At 42.9% G+C, this 18,869-nt stretch overlaps 1 protein-coding gene across 2 annotated transcripts in view; it reads right to left on the bottom strand.

Annotated features, from left to right (window-relative positions):
* Positions 1-638: 638 nt before the first annotated feature.
* LOC141270633 (uncharacterized) overlaps positions 639-18,869 on the bottom strand; it is a 65,458-nt gene continuing 47,227 nt past the window's right edge. For both annotated transcript variants that reach the window (XM_073680710.1, XM_073680709.1), the window contains exons 2-7: positions 11,300-11,449; positions 10,991-11,170; positions 10,793-10,916; positions 10,612-10,709; positions 9,247-9,337; positions 639-3,611 (exon numbers count right to left, since the gene is read on the bottom strand). In XM_073680710.1, the coding sequence (XP_073536811.1) occupies positions 2,071-3,611; positions 9,247-9,337; positions 10,612-10,709; positions 10,793-10,916; positions 10,991-11,170; positions 11,300-11,377 (2,112 nt within the window). In that variant the 5' untranslated portion in view covers positions 11,378-11,449 and the 3' untranslated portion in view covers positions 639-2,070. The remainder of the gene's footprint in view (positions 3,612-9,246; positions 9,338-10,611; positions 10,710-10,792; positions 10,917-10,990; positions 11,171-11,299; positions 11,450-18,869) is intronic.

Here is an 18,869-nt window from a genome sequence, read left to right as displayed (position 1 = left end):
TGATTTTGATCGCAGCATTTCGGGGGTTAATGTGCCAGGAGCGGTGCGGCACTGCTCCTAGCACATAGGACCGTGTGTCAGCTGTTAGAATCAGCTGACACCTGGCAGCGATGGCGCCCGCACAACCTCTGTAATCTGTACCTGGTCCATAAGGCCCAGGAAGCAGGTACATATTATTACGCTCGACATCAAAAAGGGGTTAAGTAGTTCTTGATGTACAGTACAGACCAAAAGTTTGGACACACCTTCTCATTTAAAGATTTTTCTGTATTTTCATGACTTTGAAAATTGTACATTCACACTGAAGGAATCAAAACTATGAATTAACACATGTGGAATTATATACTTAGCAAAAAAGTGTGAAACAACTGAAAATATGTCTTATATTCTAGGTTCTTCAAAGTAGCCACCTTTTGCTTTGATGACACTCTTGGCATTCTCTCGATGAGCTTCAAGAGGTAGTCACCAGAAATGGTTTTCACTTCACAGGTGTGCCCTGTCAGGTTTAATAAGTGGGATTTCTTGCCTTATAATTGGGGTTGGGACCATCAGTTGTGTTGTGCAGAAGTCTGGTGGATACACAGCTGATAGTCCTACTGAATATAGAAAAGTAACCTGGCACTCGATAGACTCAGAAGTTCTTTTATGATATTTTAATAAAGTAGTGCAACAAACAGACGTTTCGGTCACATTAGACCTTCATCGGTGTACTACAAAAGTAACAAAATGATGACAATAAGTATCACATAAATGAATATATGTTAGATACCACATAGAACAAATACAAAAAATCAAGACAATATATCATGGACAATGAACATATGAAAAACACAACATGGGAAAAAGATGGGAAAGAGGACAATCCCAAATATTTAACCAATATGGGTTGAATCTCCAGATTGGGGTACTGTTGTGTCTTTGTGAGCCTATCTGGAGTGTTAGATTTATTGGAGCATGATCAGACAAAGTTCTGGGTAGATACTCTACCGAGTGGAGCATCGTGGCTGTTGGTCTGTTGCCCAGCGCCAGATCTATATGTGATAGAGAGTCATACGTAGGTGAGAAACATGAGTACTATTTAGCACTAGGGTTTTGTATTCTACATAGATCAAGAAGATCAACCTCACATAAAAGTTTCCCAAAACGGGTAAGACCCATCGCCAAGGCTGGCTGTCCTTTTTGATATCTATCTAGAGACTTGTCTAAGGTATTATCACCTAACCGCTGACGTCAGCGGTCAGGTGATGGTCGCGTGACCATCAGCTGATTAAATGACGTCACCGCAGGTCCTGCCAGAACACCGCGGGCCGCCGAGGAGAGAGGATTGCCGCCGGAGAAACGAGTATGAATAATTTTTTAAATTTTTTACTTTATAATTCTTTTTTAACTTGCGGGTACGATGGTACCTGGGTCAGATGAGAGTCTCCTCTTCTCCAGACCCGGGTACCATCCGCGCATTGACCCGCATAAAACCCGCATGTATAAATCTATACATGCGGATTTTATGCGGTTCAATGCAAGTCAATGGGCGTGATTTCACTGCGAAATGATAATCCGCAGCGTAAACTTCCGTAGCATGTGCACAGCACATGCGGATTATCATTGGGAAACATGGCAGACATCTTAACAAGCGATCTTAATGCGTTTCTGAGTAAGAAAAGCCGCCGCGGAAAAGCTTTAAATCCGCATCGTGGGCACACAGCCTTAGAGCTCTCAGGGAACACGTCCACTCACATTGCATGCCAGCCACCACATTTTCCACATTCTAAACATTAAGTGGCTTTTCCCGTGTGAATTTTCTGTGTAAAGACATTTCCTACATAGTAAACATGACTATGAGTGCTCTCATATGTGAGTTCTCAGATGTGCAGCAAGTTCTGATGTCTGGTTAAAATATTTCCCACATTCTGAACTTGAAAATAGCTTCTACTCTATGTAAATTCTCTGAGGTTGGGCAAGATTAGATTTCGTAGAACATTTCCCACATTCTGAACATGAATATTGCTTCTCCCCTGTGTGAATTTTATGATGTGCAAGAAGACTTTATTTCTCTATAAAACATTTGCCACATTATGAACATGAATATGGCTTCTCCCCTGTGTGGATTCTCTGATGTTTAGCAAGAGAAGATTTCTGAGAGAAACATTTCCCACATTCGGAACATGAAAATGGCTTCTCCCCTGTGTGAGTTCTTTGATGTGCAACAAAATTTGATTTTTTTGTAAAACATTTTCCACATTCTGAACATGAAAATGCCTTCTCCCCTGTGTGAATTCTATGATGTTCAACAAGACTTGATTTCTTTGAAAAACATTTGCCACATTCTGAACATGAAAATAGTTTTTCCCCTGTGTGGATTCTCTGATGTTCAACAAGAATTGACTTACTGGTAAAACATTTTCCACATTCTGAACATAAAAATGGCTTCTCCCCTGTGTGGATTCTCTGATGGTAAGCAAGATCAGATCTCTGAGAAAAATATTTCCCACATTCTGAACAGGAAAATCGCTTCTCCCCTGTGTGGATCCTCTGATGTGAAACAAGACTTGATTTCTTTGAAAAACATTTGCCACATTCTGAACATAAAAATGGCTTCTCCCCTGTGTGGATTCTCTGATGGTTAGCAAGATAAGATCTCTGAGAAAAATATTTCCCACATTCTGAACAGGAAAATCTCTTCTCCCCTGTGTGGATCCTCTGATGTGAAACAAGATTTGATTTCTCTGTAAAACATTTCCCACATTGTGAACATAAAAATGGCTTCTCCCCTGTGTGAATTCTCTGATGGGCAACAAGATGTGCTTTCTTTAAAAAATATTTCCCACATTCGGAACATAAAAATGGCTTCTCCCCTTTGTGCATTCTCAGATGTTCAGCAACACTTGATTTCTGTGTAAAACATTTGCCACATTCTGAACATGAAAATGGCTCCTCTCCTGTGTGAGTTCTTTGATGTGCAACAAACTTTGATTTTTTTGTAAAACATTTTCCACATTCTGAACATGAAAATGGCTTCTCCCCTGTGTGAATTCTATGATGTTCAACAAGACTTGATTTCTTTGAAAAACATTTGCCACATTCTGAACATGAAAATAGTTTCTCCCCTGTGTGGATTCTCTGATGTTCAACAAGACTTGATTTCTTTGAAAAACATTTGCCACATTCTGAACATAAAAATGGCTTCTCCCCTGTGTGGATTCTCTGATGGTTAGCAAGATCAGATCTCTGAGAAAAATATTTCCCACATTCTGAACAAGAAAATCGCTTCTCCCCTGTGTGGATCCTCTGATGTGAAACAAGACTTGATTTCTGTGTAAAACATTTGCCACATTCTGAACATGAAAATGGCTTCTCCCCTTTGTGAATTCTCTGATTTTTAGCAAGACCAGATTTCTGAGAACATTTCCCACATTTTGAACATGAAAATATCTTCTCTGGGCGAGTTCTCTGATGTTTAACAAGATGTGATTTTTCTGTAAAACATTTCTCACAAAAGGGGAAGAGGACTTGTTGAAAAGGATTGGATGATGGAGGTTTGCTGTTTAAGGTTGGAAGTATAACAGGCATACAAGCATGTTCTTCATATGTATCTGGTGTGATAGCATGGTTATCTGGCAACAATGAAACATTTTAATTTCAATATCTTTCATTTGAAATATTACAATTACGTTATAATACATTTTATAATGTTTCTATTAGTGTAGCTGTAAAATTCAATTATCAGCAAAGTCAGTGGTGGCAACAGTACTGTAGACTTCAAAACAACTAATAGATTATGTTGTTAGGTCACGAGGTTGTGCTCTTTGAATTCATTGCTTTATTTCATGTGAAATATTCAGTAGAGGATCATAAAGGGCCATAAAGTCTGTGCTATTAGGTGGTGCCCACCTCATACCCTCCCTGACCGCTAATTGCATTCTAGCATTGAACAAGGCAAAGATGAAACAGTATGGTTATGTGCAAATAAGTCATGACTTATTAGTAAGTGTTGAAGCTGATTATCTCACATAGTTTTGTATTTTTTTTTTAGTTGAAGTGAATGCAAAAATGTAGACCATGCATGCTCTTTTATACGTCATAACAGTTGATGGATGCATTGTTTTCCATCATGAATATATATGGAGGACCTGAAAAAGAATTTGATGTAGAGTCCTTTGCAAGCCATGGTTGTTAGTCCCTGGTTCTTTAGTAGATCACCTAACTTAAGCTACAGAACATGTACAATGCTGTACAAACATTTTAGGCAGGTATGGAAAAATTGCTACAAAGTAAAAAGCTTTCAAAAATGTAAATGCTAATAATTTACTTTTTATCAATTAACAAAATACAAAGTGAATGAACAAAAAAATAGAAATCAATATTTGGTGCAACCACTCTTTGCGTTCATCAGGTCTTCTAGGTACTTGTCACTTGAACACAGTTTTTGAACGAACTTGGCAGGGAGGTCTAAACCAAACTAGAACTAAACACAGATCTTCCGTGGAAGTAGGCTAGAGAAATTCCTTCTGTCTCTTCGTGTAATTCCAGTCAAACTCGATAATCTCTTCCAGGACTCTATGCCCCGATTCATCATTTGCGATTTATTGAAGTCACTTCTCTTTTTTTTTTTTTTTGTCGTGGTGTTTTTTGATGTTTTGTTGCAGTAAATTCTTCAAAATAGCATATTTGTTTAATGAATTTTGGTGTAAAATAAAAAATGCTGTTTTTTTAACCATTTTTTTGACTTTTCAGGGTCAAAAGTCATAAATTCCTTTAAAAAGTCACAAGTCTGTCTAAAAATCTCTCAAAAAATCCACCAAAAACCGAACTGTAATATCTTCAACCAAAAAAATGCAATATTTGATAAAAGTCGTAATTCATGGATCTGTCTAAAACATCTAGATGAGCAAAGTTGTTGAGGAAAAATAAAAAAAACATAAAAAAGAAAGACAACTTACAAAAATGGTGCAAATCTTAAACATAGTAAGGCACAAATACTAAAGCTACTAAAAAGACCGACTTATTCCAGAAACCTCTATAACTTGAAGCCGTTGTTCTTCCTTACATTGAAGTTAATTCTTATTAACATAGGCTGCATGTTTAGAGTCATTGTCTGGCTGCAGAATAAATTTGGAGCCAATGACACACCTCCATGATGGTTTCAAATGATGGAAACAAATCTGAATGTATTTCTCAGCATTGATAGTACCTGACCAAATCCACAATTCCATTTGAAGAAATGCAACCCAAAACTTGCAAGGAACCACAGTCATGCTTCAGTGTTGCCAGCAGACACTCATTATTGTACCACTCTCCAGTCCTTCAGCAAATTGTCTTTTGCTACAGCCAAATATTGCACATTCTGACTTATCAGTCCACAGCACTTGCTGCTATTTTTCTGCACCCCAGGTCTTTTGTTTTTTTGTGCATAATTTAGTTACTTGGCCTTGTTTCCATGTCAATTTTAGGCTGAAATTCTTCCGTGAAGACCACTTCTGGACAGACCTCTTTGAAGTGTAGATGGGTGTAGCCGAATCCCACTGGTTGATGCCAGTTTTGAGTTAACAGCACTGCTGGACATCTTCCGATTTCAAAGGAGAGTAAGCATGATGTCACTTTTATCTGCTGCACTAAATTTCCTAAGATGACCCCTCTTCTTTCTTCCTCATTGATGCCCACTTTTTAATTTTTCTCCTGGGCATGAACAACACATCTTGGAACCTCACTTTGTTTGAAATATTTGCTTGGGAGAGGACCTGCATTATAACTACCTCTTGTTGTGCTCAGTCTTGTCATAGTGTTTGACCTGTGACATAAAACGGTCTTCCATATACCAATTGCCTAATAAAATTATGTAGAAGAATTGATGCTATTTTGAAGGCAAAAGGAAGTCACACCAAATATTGGTTTGATTTAGATTCCTCTTTTTGTTCATTCACTTTGCATTTTGTTAATCGATAAAAAGTAAACTATGCTCATATACACTTTGCTACTATAAAGGTAATTCGAGTGCCAGTGCACTTTGCATGTGACCTATAGGTAAGCTACACAACTATTTTTTTCCTTTGTGATCACATGACACAAATTGATGTGTAGTCCAAGTTGTAAATGGATTCTTTCCACTTGAGTGTTACCAGTGATTATTGTCTTTGACACAGGTGTACAATTGGCATTAAGGTTTTGGTTTGCTCTCTGTGGATTATTGCTGGCCAAACGACAATCCTTTTTGGACATTAACCCTGAATCCTAATGAGTTTCTCAATTTCACCCCGGAAACAAAGGCTGACTCTACTCAAAGCAAACTAATCGGGTCAATCTCTTTTGCGATAAATTGCACATTGTTTGTAGATTCCCAATTCTTTTCATACATCTTATCTTAAAGGAACCAGGGACATCACGAATCAGACACAGGTTGTGTTATTCAGAAGTGTATCTTCTACTCTGAAACACAACGGCATTTCAAAGAAGACTTTGAAAAGTTGGCAGGGGATGAGGTGTTTCGGGTGACAAGGTTGCTAGCTAAAGTCCCCATGGCTGCGATGTTAGTATTCCTGTGCAGCCGCAACAGAGGATGGGCTTTACAGGAGACCTTGACTTTAACTTTGTTCGTGCTATTGCAGTCTGTCATAGAAAATATTAAGGATTTCTCTCTCCCCCTAAAACCCTTCATTCCCCCTCCTCTATACTGTTTGTCAGAGTAGAAGAGCTGGCAATCTACGGAGCTGTCTCTATGCAAACTAGCACACACAGGAGAAGTGGCTAATCTGCAAATGCCAGCACAAAGGGAGCTACTAACCCAATTAACATACGAGTGTACTTTCTAGTGGCACAGGCCTGTGATAAATACACACCTAGGTGAGACGGATGTAGTCCCTGGCTTCAAAAGAATTCTCTCTCATCCCCAGGGCACTCCCCATTTGCTCAAACAGAAACCTACATTCTTGTCATCACCGACACGAAATCTGGAATATCATAAGTTCTATGATTCCAATGATAATGAGATGAGACACATATTTTTAGCGGCAGGGTCAGCTAAGGAACAATACATTTATTTTTCCATAGCTGTATGCCCCTCCGGTGAACTGTGGCGCAAAAGTACCAAAATAATGGCCCGCAGCTATGCCATGTGTAGTCTCTAAGGAAAGGTAAATTTGTAATAAAGAATATGGCATCATTTGCAAGCTTCTGCGATCAACCAGCGATAAGTTATCCCAGAAGTTAGAGATTTTAATAAAAATATGAAGGCTGGAGCCCAGCCCACATGATGTCATCACAGGGGGTGTGTGGGCAGGTCCCCCCTTTGACATAAAAGACCCAGCCGAAGATGGGTCAGTATTCATTGCCGGGGGGTATAGATTCTATAAGCAAGGGGTCCCGTTCGATAACGGTCAAATCAACTTAAGCGCCTCCCCTCCAGCTAGACTGAATCGTCTCTGCTATCTGTGCGAGTAAGTTCTTCTTTAATCCCATTTTATTTGTGTAACTGTATTGTAATGTCTCCTTTTGTAAAACCTTTTGTACATTTTTCATAAACACTGCCTCCCTTTTGGATTAAATATGAAATTTAATAGGCCTGTTTCTTTTGTCCTGTAATTGTCCCTACCCTGAAGTCATATACGCTACCAGAAAGCAGGCGCCTGATCAGGCCTGTATTATATTTCAAATCTGGTCGATGGTGGCAGTGAATAATCGTAATCGGGCTATCGTGAAACTGGCAGTGACCGTACTGGGGCAAATGCACATATTCCATGAGTTGGAATCCGGAGGTGTGTACGCCATACGCTTTCTGATTGTTTGCAGATAGCTACATAGTGAGTAATCGGGGTCGTGTGTGCACGAATCCCTGACAAATCCCTGACAGTCTATAGAACAAGTGATCAGACGATCAAAGGCTCAACTCCCTCGTTTCTCAAAAATATGAACAAAGACATAAAAGATAAACATATTTGGGATCACCACATCTGTAAAAGTCGGATTGGTCAAAATATCAAATAAATTAATCTGTATGGTGAAAGTCGTACAAAAGAAAACCTTCATAAATCATAACGCCAGAATTGCAGTTTTTGGGTCACAGAAGCTCCTTCAAAATACAATCAGATGCAATCAAAGCGTGATATGTGCTCCAAAATTGCACCATTAAAAACGACACTTCGCCATGCATAATAGAAGCACTGAAGGAAAACTGAAAGCGTTATGGGTTTCAAAAATTGGGGACATTTTGGTTTTCCAAAAGTTCAACTTTTTTTTTTTTTTTTAATGAAAAGAAAGAAAAAACTCTTTTCAAGTTTGTTATCATCGAGACGATGCTGACCTGGAGAGTCACGCTGCCATGTTATTTTTACCACTCAGTGACCACAATAGGGTCAAGTGGACACATTTTTCAGGCCTCATTCAGATATCCGTGGTTTTCACAGATAGAAAATGTACACATTATAGTCTACTTTGCAAACCATGCAAAGTTGAGTTTATATCAAGATGTAAAAAAATACACCAGTGAAAACCGAAAAAAAAAAATGAAGAAAAAAGATTCTTCAGGTCAAAAAACGTTGATGTGTCCTAAAGCATCTTCTTCTGTCAAAACACAGCAGCAGCGCCGGAATATTAAAGAACCCAATCTGCACATACCCTAAAGACTAAACCACAAATACAATGGTGGGATTGCATTTTTTTTCACCATTACATCGCACTTGTCCCGAAAAATACAAGCCCTCATATGACTATGTCAACAGCAGAATAATAATAGCTGTTGTAAGAAGGGAAGAACGTGCAAAAATGGAAAATCATCAGGTCATGGATCAATTAAAGGCCGTGTTCATCTTTAATTTTTTTTTTTTCAAAAGCCGTCCAATCTGCATTAAAATAATGAAATAAAATGTACTGACATTAATTATTCCATCACGCTGCCTGGGAACCCCGCTGGTTTCCATCCTTCTGGCTTGATGGATATGTAGCAGCCACAACTGGCCATTGACCTGAATAGAGACCAACACGTCTCCACTATAGTCATGGATAGGCTGCAGCAGACACATTTCTATGGGCAGAACAGAATGTATGGATAACTGACAGGCATTTTTTTTCCAAGTGTTACCTATTCTACGTGTTTGCCCATTAAAACTGTATCCGAGTTACTAGAAAGTGCGTTTCTTATTCTCCCAGTTAAAAAAAGAAAAAAAGTGTAACAAACCTTAAAAAATTCAATACATAATTGTAGCAGCCAGCAACTGAGAAGAAACCGTGACTTCTCTGCATTAAGTGGTTACTACTCACCTGTGTGATTATCTGTAGGAGTCTCCTCTTTACACCGCTCATCACCCCTCACATATGTCTCTGTAGTATTAATATGGGGCAGATCTTTATCCTGAAAAAAATATTGTAAAAGTCACAGACAGATGGAGATGCCGTGTGAAGTGATTTAGAAGAACAGAAAAGGTCATAAATTAACACAACGACCAAAAATAACATGACAGCAGTGGTTATCACACAGATGCACGTCTACAGTATAAATCCAACCTGTTGGTCTCTTATTCCGACCAGCAGTCTCCATAACCAGAAAATTGTGAGAAGATCGAAACATCTAATGTCTCTGATCAGCTTTATCCTGTCACCTCCACCAAGTATATAATGTATACTGCATGTCCACATTATTGGAGACACCCATCTAGTAGCATAATAGACCTCACTTGGCCTGTGGACAAAAAGCAATTGTCATTGTGCAAATTCCATCAAGTATTGAGATCAGGAATATTGTACGGTGCAGAGAGGACAGCTTCATGCAGTTGCCGCAAATTAGATGGAGGTACTGACATATTTTCTCCTAGAGATGCTGGAAAGGTTCCTGGAACGAATCCATCACCACATAATATTTTTTTCATGGTGTATTGTCCTTCAGCCATAGGGTAAACTGCCGCCATAAAGGAATAAACTTTGGTCGGCCACAAAGATTGGGTAAAATCTAGTATCCAAACATCCCTCTATAGGTAACAACAATGATGTGCCCAGAAAACATTCCCAAAAATCATTACTCCACCAAAATGACATTAAGGGTTAATGGATTCATGTTCTTTGTATGAAATTCTGACCTGCTCATCCAGATGGTGCCATAGAAAGCTTTTCCGTGCTTAGTGATCCAATTTTTGCACCTTTTCCTTGGAAGCTTTCCCTGATTCCCTTAGACAGCACTGGTACAGGAACTGGCTTTCTGCCATTATATATCTTCCATGCTAACGAATAACGCATTGTGTATAGGAATACCTTCGTCACTCGCCAGCATTGTAATCAGCTAATATTTACTTGACTGTGTAATGACTATTCATCAGAACTATTCTTAATAGCCTCTCAAATAAGGGAGGCAGCTCCTGAAATCCTGAACCCGACTGCTCAATCATCGATGATTTCATTTATGGATTCAATCTTTTCTACATGAAAACCCAAAGTGATGCACAGAAAACGTATTCACACTCCGGAGTCGCGTGTCTAATTCCATACATTAAAGCAACAATCATGAAGGTACCGGTGTCTCTACTAAATTGTCCATTCAGTGTATAATATTATTGTATAAAACAAGACTGAACACAAGACCTTCACAGCCGTCTACACATCATAGGGGAGATCTCATGACTCCTCTCCATCTACCTGATGATCCTGAGGAATATTGGGATTTTCTTGTTTACAGTCCTGTGGAAGAAGAGGACGGAGACATCTCTCTGGTGTTGTCCTCTTACTGGATAGAACTGGAGGAGACACATACAGGGACTGAATTCATTCTTTACATACAGATAATTATAGGCCGTGTGTATTTAGCCCTATTTATTACCTGGTGATGTAAGGGGCTGGGGAACCTCCATCATGACATCCTTGTACAGATCTTTGTGTCCTTCTAAATACTCCCACTCCTCCATGGAGAAATAAACGGTGACATCCTGACACCTTATAGGAACCTGACACATACAATGATACCATCATCCCTTCATAGTGTTACTGCATAATGTCCCAGCATTCCCAGCAGTGTCACCTCTCCAGTCAGCAGCTCAATCATCTTGTAGGTGAGTTCTAGGATCTTCTGCTCATTGATGTCCTCATCTATCAGGGGGTGAGGTGGAGGCCCCATGATTGGGCTCAGGGGTCTTCCCCATCCCTCAGACACAGGGTCTTGACAGCGCTCACTAGAGGTCTTCTTCACTACTATGTAATCCTGGTTATGGAGAGACACATTAATAAATCTCACTACAGACATTTCCAGAGTCCTCACCTCTCCAGTTCTGTCCATCTGTTATTCCCATAGATAAGAATGATGTAATGTGACGTCATCAGAATATCTCACCTCTCCAGTAAGCCGGAAGAGGATCTCTAGGGTGAGGCGTAATATCCTCTCGGCCATCTTGTTCCTGTCCCTATCCATCCTTGAAGGGTCAATCAGGAAAATTCTCTTATATAGAAGATCTCCACTGAGAGGATCTGATATTGTAGGGATCTGAATAGGAGAAGATGACGATGTAACATCATAAAGATCCCATGTAATAACACAATTACAGTAGATAATAAGGGAACATATGAGGAGATAGAACGTTGTTGTGGTAAATATTTATACTTTGCTTTGATTATTATTTCCGACAACTAAATCTACATATGTATATTTGATAATTTAATATTTTAAATTAGCTTTATAAGTGTTATTCATAAAAGCGATAACACAGCATTGTATGCGATATACAGCCGTCTTTCTGTTACACTTTCCTCTGTTTTTTAAGTAAGAGTTAATTGGACAGAGCTAGTTTAGTTCAAGGACATCTGCATCAGTTTCCATATTTTACGACGTTGTTATTTCCAATTAAAATACTTTCTGTATTAGGTAAGGCACAAAGCCATTCCCTTCCTTCTGGGGGTGTAATAAAATACTTGTTGCTTGGGCTCTCAGGGCAGACAAGAATTGTACACTCAGACACTGGCTGTATGTTATTTTCTTTCTCCGATACATCGTATTTATTTATTTAATTTGAACCAAAAATGGCAGAGAGATTTAGAGATAATTATTAGTGATGAGCGAGCATGTTCTGTTAACACTTTCGGTGAGCATGCTCAAGTGCTCGCCGAGTATCTTCAGCGTTCTCCGGTGTTATGTTTCAGTCACTCCGTGCACATGATTTGCAACTATTTGACAGCTTTAATACATGTGAGGAATGCCTAAGAAATAGGCATTCCTCACATGTATTAAAGCTGTCAAAGAGTCGCCAATCATGTGCACAGGAGTGACTAAAACATAACATCCGAGCACGCAGAAGACACTCGGCAAGAACCCAAGCATGCTCGTAAATCTCGAGTAACGAGCATGCTTACTCATCACTAATAATTATCTCAATTCAAATTAGCACTTCTTGAAAGGGCTACCACGACAAAGTGTATATGTTGTATTCTCTCTTTTCATCCTGGACTACGCAGGACACTAATTGGCAGTAGAGATTCCATGTTCATCTGAACAAAACAAAAAATATAGATACTAAATTAGAAATTTAGGGAGCCCTGGATTGGGAGTGGTGGAAGGTATTTATCTGAGTATTATTTTTTTTTTTATTTTACCAGCATTCTGAGAATTTTTTTCTTTATATCTACTAATAAAACCTATATATTTTAGGCCACACTCAGTTTCTTCCTCAGAGTCGGCAGCTTCGATAAAGCTCATTCATGTCTCCATCACCTACACTGAATTCAGCATCACTGATACTGCAGGTACCAGATTGACAAATATCTAATAAATGATGAGGACGACAACTTCATTTTACACAACAGTTGTATGTACATATTTGCCTATAGGCCTACACGGATTACATTACCACCATCCACCTAGTACTATTATGTGGTGCCAGTTCTAATTGTATCTTTCTGTGCTCCAGCAGCAGGCACAGTTTCACCAGGCCGACGACCGCGGCGTGCACCATCGGCAGCATGTCCACTTGTACATTTTAAATTAGGTATATGCCTGCAAACTTTTCGGTACAAATAGGGAAAAGAAGATATTTAGCCCTGAAAAGGACTTTTCTTTTAATGGTGCAGCAGCGGTATACAAGTACTGCAATAGCAATATTAAACACTGCCTATATGCCTGCCAATATGGCAACAGCATTACCGTGTATGGCAGGCATTCTCCGCATGCTTACTGGCTGTCTAATAGGCGTGAAACATTAAGGTGGGGACTCGAGCATGGTGCTCAAGCACCCACAATACTTGATTGAGTAACAAGCATATCAGAATACCCCGACGCTTGATCGAGTAACAAGCACATTAATTACAGTACATACAGTGAAGGAAATAATTATTTGATCCCTTGCTGTTTTTGTAAATTTGCCCACTGACAAAGACATGAACAGTCTATAATTTCAAGGGTAGGTTAATTTTAACATTGAGAGATAGAATATCCCCCCAAAATTCAAGAAAATCACATTGTATAAATTAGATAAATTTATTTGCATTTTGCAGTGCGAAATAAGTATTTGATCCCCTACAAACCTGTAAAGATCTGAGGTTGTAAGTAATCACCTAGGCAGGTTAATGATGCAACAATATTTTATTAATCCATGGTAATAAAGCAATTCCAGGTAAATGGCCAAAATCCAGTTCTCTCAGTCCTCAAATTCCCAATCTGGGTTCAGTAATTCCACTGGCTTTGTATCAGGTGATACTCACTGTCTCCCATCTTTTGGTTGGCCCACAGATTTCGTATCTCCAGCCAGTATAGTCTGTAGCCACAGTCCATGATCCTCTAGACGGCAGATAAAACGATGAAAGCACAGGTATCCAGTAGCAGCAGTCCTTTTAAGAAAGTGTAAATCCAAACGACATAATCCATAATGTTTATCCATCTATCCTTCCAAGTCCACGGTCTCCATCCTCTTCCTTCAATCCTTCCACACAACTCTCTCTAAAACATGTCTCCACTATCTTCCACTGGGCTCAGTCCCCTCCCAGGTCAGAAGTGATCATACCCTCCCCCTTAAACATTCACTGTTCGCTAAAACAATGAAGAATATTCTAGAAGCCTTCATCTGAGATTGCATGTAAGACCCCCTGTGGTGACGGCTCCACTGTGCCCACAATCCACACACGCACAATGAGACCATTGGCTGTTGGAACAATGGACTCCTGAGATAAAGATGAGATTAGTGGAATGCTGGACATTTTACAAGTGAATCTTACATACTGTCAAGTAAGCAGAACTATATAAAACATAACAAGTAAATCACTAGTAATAAACAATAATAATATTGACGAAAATGGTGGTCCGTGCTGGAAAAGTATCATAGTCTTTAGTAAGTGGGCAGCTCCTCACAAAACCATTATGAGTTCTGGGTTACATGCTCCTAATCAACTCGTTACCTACATTAAAGACAGCTGTCTTGCATAGTCACCTGCATAAAAGACTCCTGTCCACAGATTCAATTAATCAGTCAGACTTTAACCTCTACAACATGGGCAAGACCAAAGAGCTTTCTAATGATGTCAGGGACAAGATCATAGACCTGCACAAAGCTGGAATGGGCTACAAAACCATAAGTAAGACGCTGGGTGAGAAGGAGACAACTGTTGGTGCAATAGTAAGAAAATGGAAGAAATGCAAAATGACTGTCAATCGACATCGATCTGGGGCACCATGCAAAATCTCACCTCGTGGGGTATCCTTGATCATGAGGAAGGTGAGAGATCAGCCTAAAACTACATGGGGGGAACTTGTTAATGATCTCAAGGCGGCTGGGACCACAGTCACCAAGAAAACCATTGGTAACACATTACACCTTAAAGGTTTAAAGTCCTGCAGTGCTTGCAAGGTCCCCCTGCTCAAGAAGGCACATGTGCAGGCCCGTCTGAAGTTTGCCAATGAACACCTGGATGATTCTGTGAGTTATTGGGAGAAGGGTGTTACAGATCCGGGTGGTGGAACCTCTGTGCTGCGGAGCAAGGAGGGACCAGAGGGGCGTAACTAGGTATCAACTCGGACCGACCAAGGTCGTACGGCGGCTCAATCGACTCCGTGACCAGGGAAGGACCGAGCAGAGGGACCAGGTGCTACTCTGGGGACCGACCTTGTATGAGAGAAGGTGACTCCCACGGGTCAAAAAGCAGCGACTGACCGGTACAGCAGATGAGCACGGCAGGCAGGCTGACAGGTGATCCGGGCAGACGGACTGGCAGGCACGGCAGGTAACAAGCAGGGGCCTCCAGGTAGGCAGGCTGGTAGGCACAGCAGGTAACAGGCAGGTGCTTCTAGGTAAGCGGGTTGGCAGGCACGGCAGGTAACGGGCAGGGGCCTGCAGGTAGGCTGGCTGGTAGGCACGGCAGGTAACGGGCAGGAGCCTCCAGGTAGGCTGGCTGGTAGGCACGGCAGGTAACGGGCAGGTGCTTCCAGGTAGGCTGGCTGGTAGGCACGGCAGGTAACGGGCAGGTGCTTCCAGGTAAGCAGGCGGACAGAGCCCATAGACAGGCTGGCGGGCTGGACTTGTAGTCAGGCTGGCGGGCTGGACTTGTAGTCAGGCTGGCGGGCTGGACTTGTAGTCAGGCTGGCGGGCTGGACTTGTAGTCAGGCTGGCGGGCTGGACTTGTAGTCAGGCTGGCGGGCTCGACCTGTAGTCAGGCTGGCGGGCTCGACCTGTAGTCAGGCTGGCGGGCTCGACCTGTAGTCAGGCTGGCGGGCTCGACCTGTAGTCAGGCTGGCGGGCTCGACCTGTAGTCAGGCTGGCGGGCTCGACATGTAGTCAGGCTGGCGGGCTCGACCTGTAGTCAGGCTGGCGGGCTCGACCTGTAGCCAGGCTGGCGGGCTGGACTTGTAGCCAGGCTGGCGGGCTGGACTTGTAGCAAGGCTGGCGGGCTGGACTGCTAGTTAGGCTAGCAGCGGGACTTCAGGGCTGAAGCAGAGTATAACACACAAAGCTACAACCTTGCATGGGCACCTCTATTTTGCAGGAGGTGCCCTTTATATGAGGGGACCTCCGGCTATTGGCCGGGGACTCCTTAGGACGGCATGCGCGGCCCCTTTAAGAGGAAGGGAGCGCGCGCCCTAAGCACAGTGCCCGGGAATCTGCGCGTGCCGGCAGCAACAGAGGCAGGAGCACTGGAGGGCGCTGGGCAGGGAGCGTGGCGGTAAGAGGGACGGCGTCTCTGCCTGTCGGGGCAGAGACGCCGATACTACACTACCCCCCTCCCTTACACCCTGGGTTCCCAAGTTCTCTCCTCTGGGCCAAACCCCTTCCAATCCACCAGAAAAAAGTTTTTTCCTCTTACCCTCTTGGTGGCCAGAATGTTCTCTAACTCATAGACGTCCTCAGCGGAGACCGGAGCTGGGGAGGTACCTGGATTGTCGGAAAAAGAATTAAGCACAACTGGTTTGAGGAGAGATACGTGGAAGGAGTTGGGAATCCGTAAGGTGGCCGGGAGTTTTAGCTTGTAAGCTACTGGGTTGGTTCGCTGGAGGACTTCAAATTGGCCGATGAACCGTGGTCCCAACTTATAGGAGGGTATCTTGAGACGAACATGTTTGGAGGAGAGCCAAACCTTGTCTCCCGGACGGAATGGAGGCAGATCCAGACGTCTCTTATCAGCATGTCTCTTCATCCGCTCGGAGGATTGAAGAAGTACAGATCTAGTGTCCTCCCAAATGGTAGAAAATTCGCTGACCAGAGACTCTGCGGCAGGGTTGTCCACAGCAGCGGAAAGGGGAAACGGAATCCGGGGATGTTGACCGTAGACCACAAAAAACGGGGACTTGGAAGAAGATTTGCTCTCATGGTTGTTGTAGGAGAACTCGGACCATGGTAGGAGCTCCACCCAATCGGTATGGTGAGCGTTGATGAAGTGACGGAGGTAGCTGGTAAGGATCTGATTGATACGTTCCATTTGGCCATTGGACTGCGGATGGTAAGCAGAGGAGAAATCCAGGGTGACATCCAGCAGTTTACATGTAGCTCTTCAGAAGCGCAAAGTGAACTGGACCCCTCGATCAGACACTATGTGGAGGGGTAGGCCGTGGAGACGAAAGATGTGATGGATGAAATCCTTAGCCAGCACAGATGCAGATGGGAGACCAGGCAGAGGGATGAAGTGAGACATTTTAGAAAAGTGGTCAGCGACCACCCAAATGACCGTACAACCGGCAGAAACAGGGAGATCAGTAATAAAGTCCATAGCAATGTGTTGCCACGGGGCCGCAGGTACGGGAAGAGGCAGGAGATGGCCGGCTGGAAGGTGTCTGGGAACTTTATTACGAGCACAGGACGAACAGGCCGTGACGAAGTCTACCACATCCTGGCGCAGGGTAGGCCACCAGTAATGCCGGGTAATGAGCAGGAAGGTCTTCTTCTGGCCAGCATGGCCGGCTAGCTTGGATGAATGACCCCAGTGAAGAACCTTCTTACGATCTGGAACCGCTACATACGTCTTACCGGGTGGGAGACGAGAAAGGTCCAAGGGGGCCACATTCATCACTTTGGAGGGGTCGATGATATGCATGGGCTCTTTCTCTTGATCGGATGACAGGAAGGATCGGGACAAGGCGTCGGCTTTAACGTTCTTGTCCGCCGGGCGGTAATGTAGGGTAAAGTTGAAGCGGGCAAAGAACAAAGACCACCGGGCCTGACGCGGATTGAGTCTTTGGGCATTCTGTAGATAAGCCAGGTTTTTGTGGTCATTATAGATGACCACCGGGTGCAGAGTCCTCTCGTGCAGGTAACGCCACTCCTCCAGCGCCAATTTGATGGCTAGCAGTTCTCGGTCTCCTATGGAATAGTTGCGCTCAGACGAGGAGAAGAGCTTGGAGAAGAAGCCGCAGGTTACCATTCTCCCGGATGGAGATTTCTGGGTGAGCACCGCTCCGGCTCCGGAAGAGGAAGCATCAACCTCCAGAAAGAACTGTTTGCTGCTATCTGGACGGTGCAGCACAGGAGCGGAAGAGAAGGCTTGTTTTAAGGAAAGGAAGGCCTCCTCTGCTTCGGACGGCCATTCCTTAGGATTTGCTCCCTTTCGGGTGAGCAGAGATGGGAGCAGTCCGGGAAGAGAAATGTGGAATGTAGAGACGATAATAGCAGGCGAAGCCCAGGAATCGCTGAATCGCCTTCAACCCCTCCGGACGGGGCCACTTTAGGACAGCAGAGACCTTCTCGGGGTCCATCCAAAGACCAGTCTTAGAGATAATATAGCCCAGGAACGCAAGGGAGGTCTGCTCGAAGTGGCACTTCTCAAATTTAGCATAAAGGTGATTCTGCCTGAGCCTAAGCAGGACCTGATGAACATCCCTCCGGTGTGTGGGAAGATCCGGAGAGAAGACCAAGATGTCGTCCAGGTACACCACCACGCAAGAATATAAGAGGTCACGGAAGATGTCCTTGGAAGACGGCGGGAGCATTACAGAGGCCGAAGGGCATCACACGGTATTCATAGTGACCATCCCGGGTATTGAATGCTGTCTTCCACTCATCTCCTTGGGGGATGCGAACCAAGTTATACGCCCCACGAAAATCGAGCTTGGTGAAGATCTTCACGCCTTTAAGGCGGTCGAACAGCTCAGAGATGAGAGGCAGGGGGTATTTGTTTTTGATAGTGATTTGGCTGAGACCTCTATAATAGATACATGGGCGTTGTGAACCGTCTTTCTTTTTTACGAAGAAAAATCCGGCTCCAGCCGGCGAGGAAGATTTCCAGATGAATCCCCTAGCTAGATTTTCTTCGATGTACTCCGACATGGCCCGGGTTTCGGCCAACGACAACGGGTAAATACGCCCACGGGGTGGAGTGGCACCGGGTATCAGGTCGATAGCGCAGTCATATGGCAGTGTCTCTGCCTCCTTCTTGTCGAAGACATCAGCATAGGACAAATAAGGTGCCGGTAGATCAGGTAAATTAGTCGGAGTAGA

Source organism: Phyllobates terribilis, unplaced genomic scaffold, assembly GCF_046119375.1.
Source record: "Phyllobates terribilis strain yellow unplaced genomic scaffold, ASM4611937v1 Scaffold_5__5_contigs__length_657084704, whole genome shotgun sequence".
Lineage (NCBI taxonomy): Eukaryota > Metazoa > Chordata > Amphibia > Anura > Dendrobatidae > Phyllobates > Phyllobates terribilis.
Note: the sequence above shows the minus strand (reverse complement) of the source record. Positions and strands in the feature narration are given on the sequence as shown.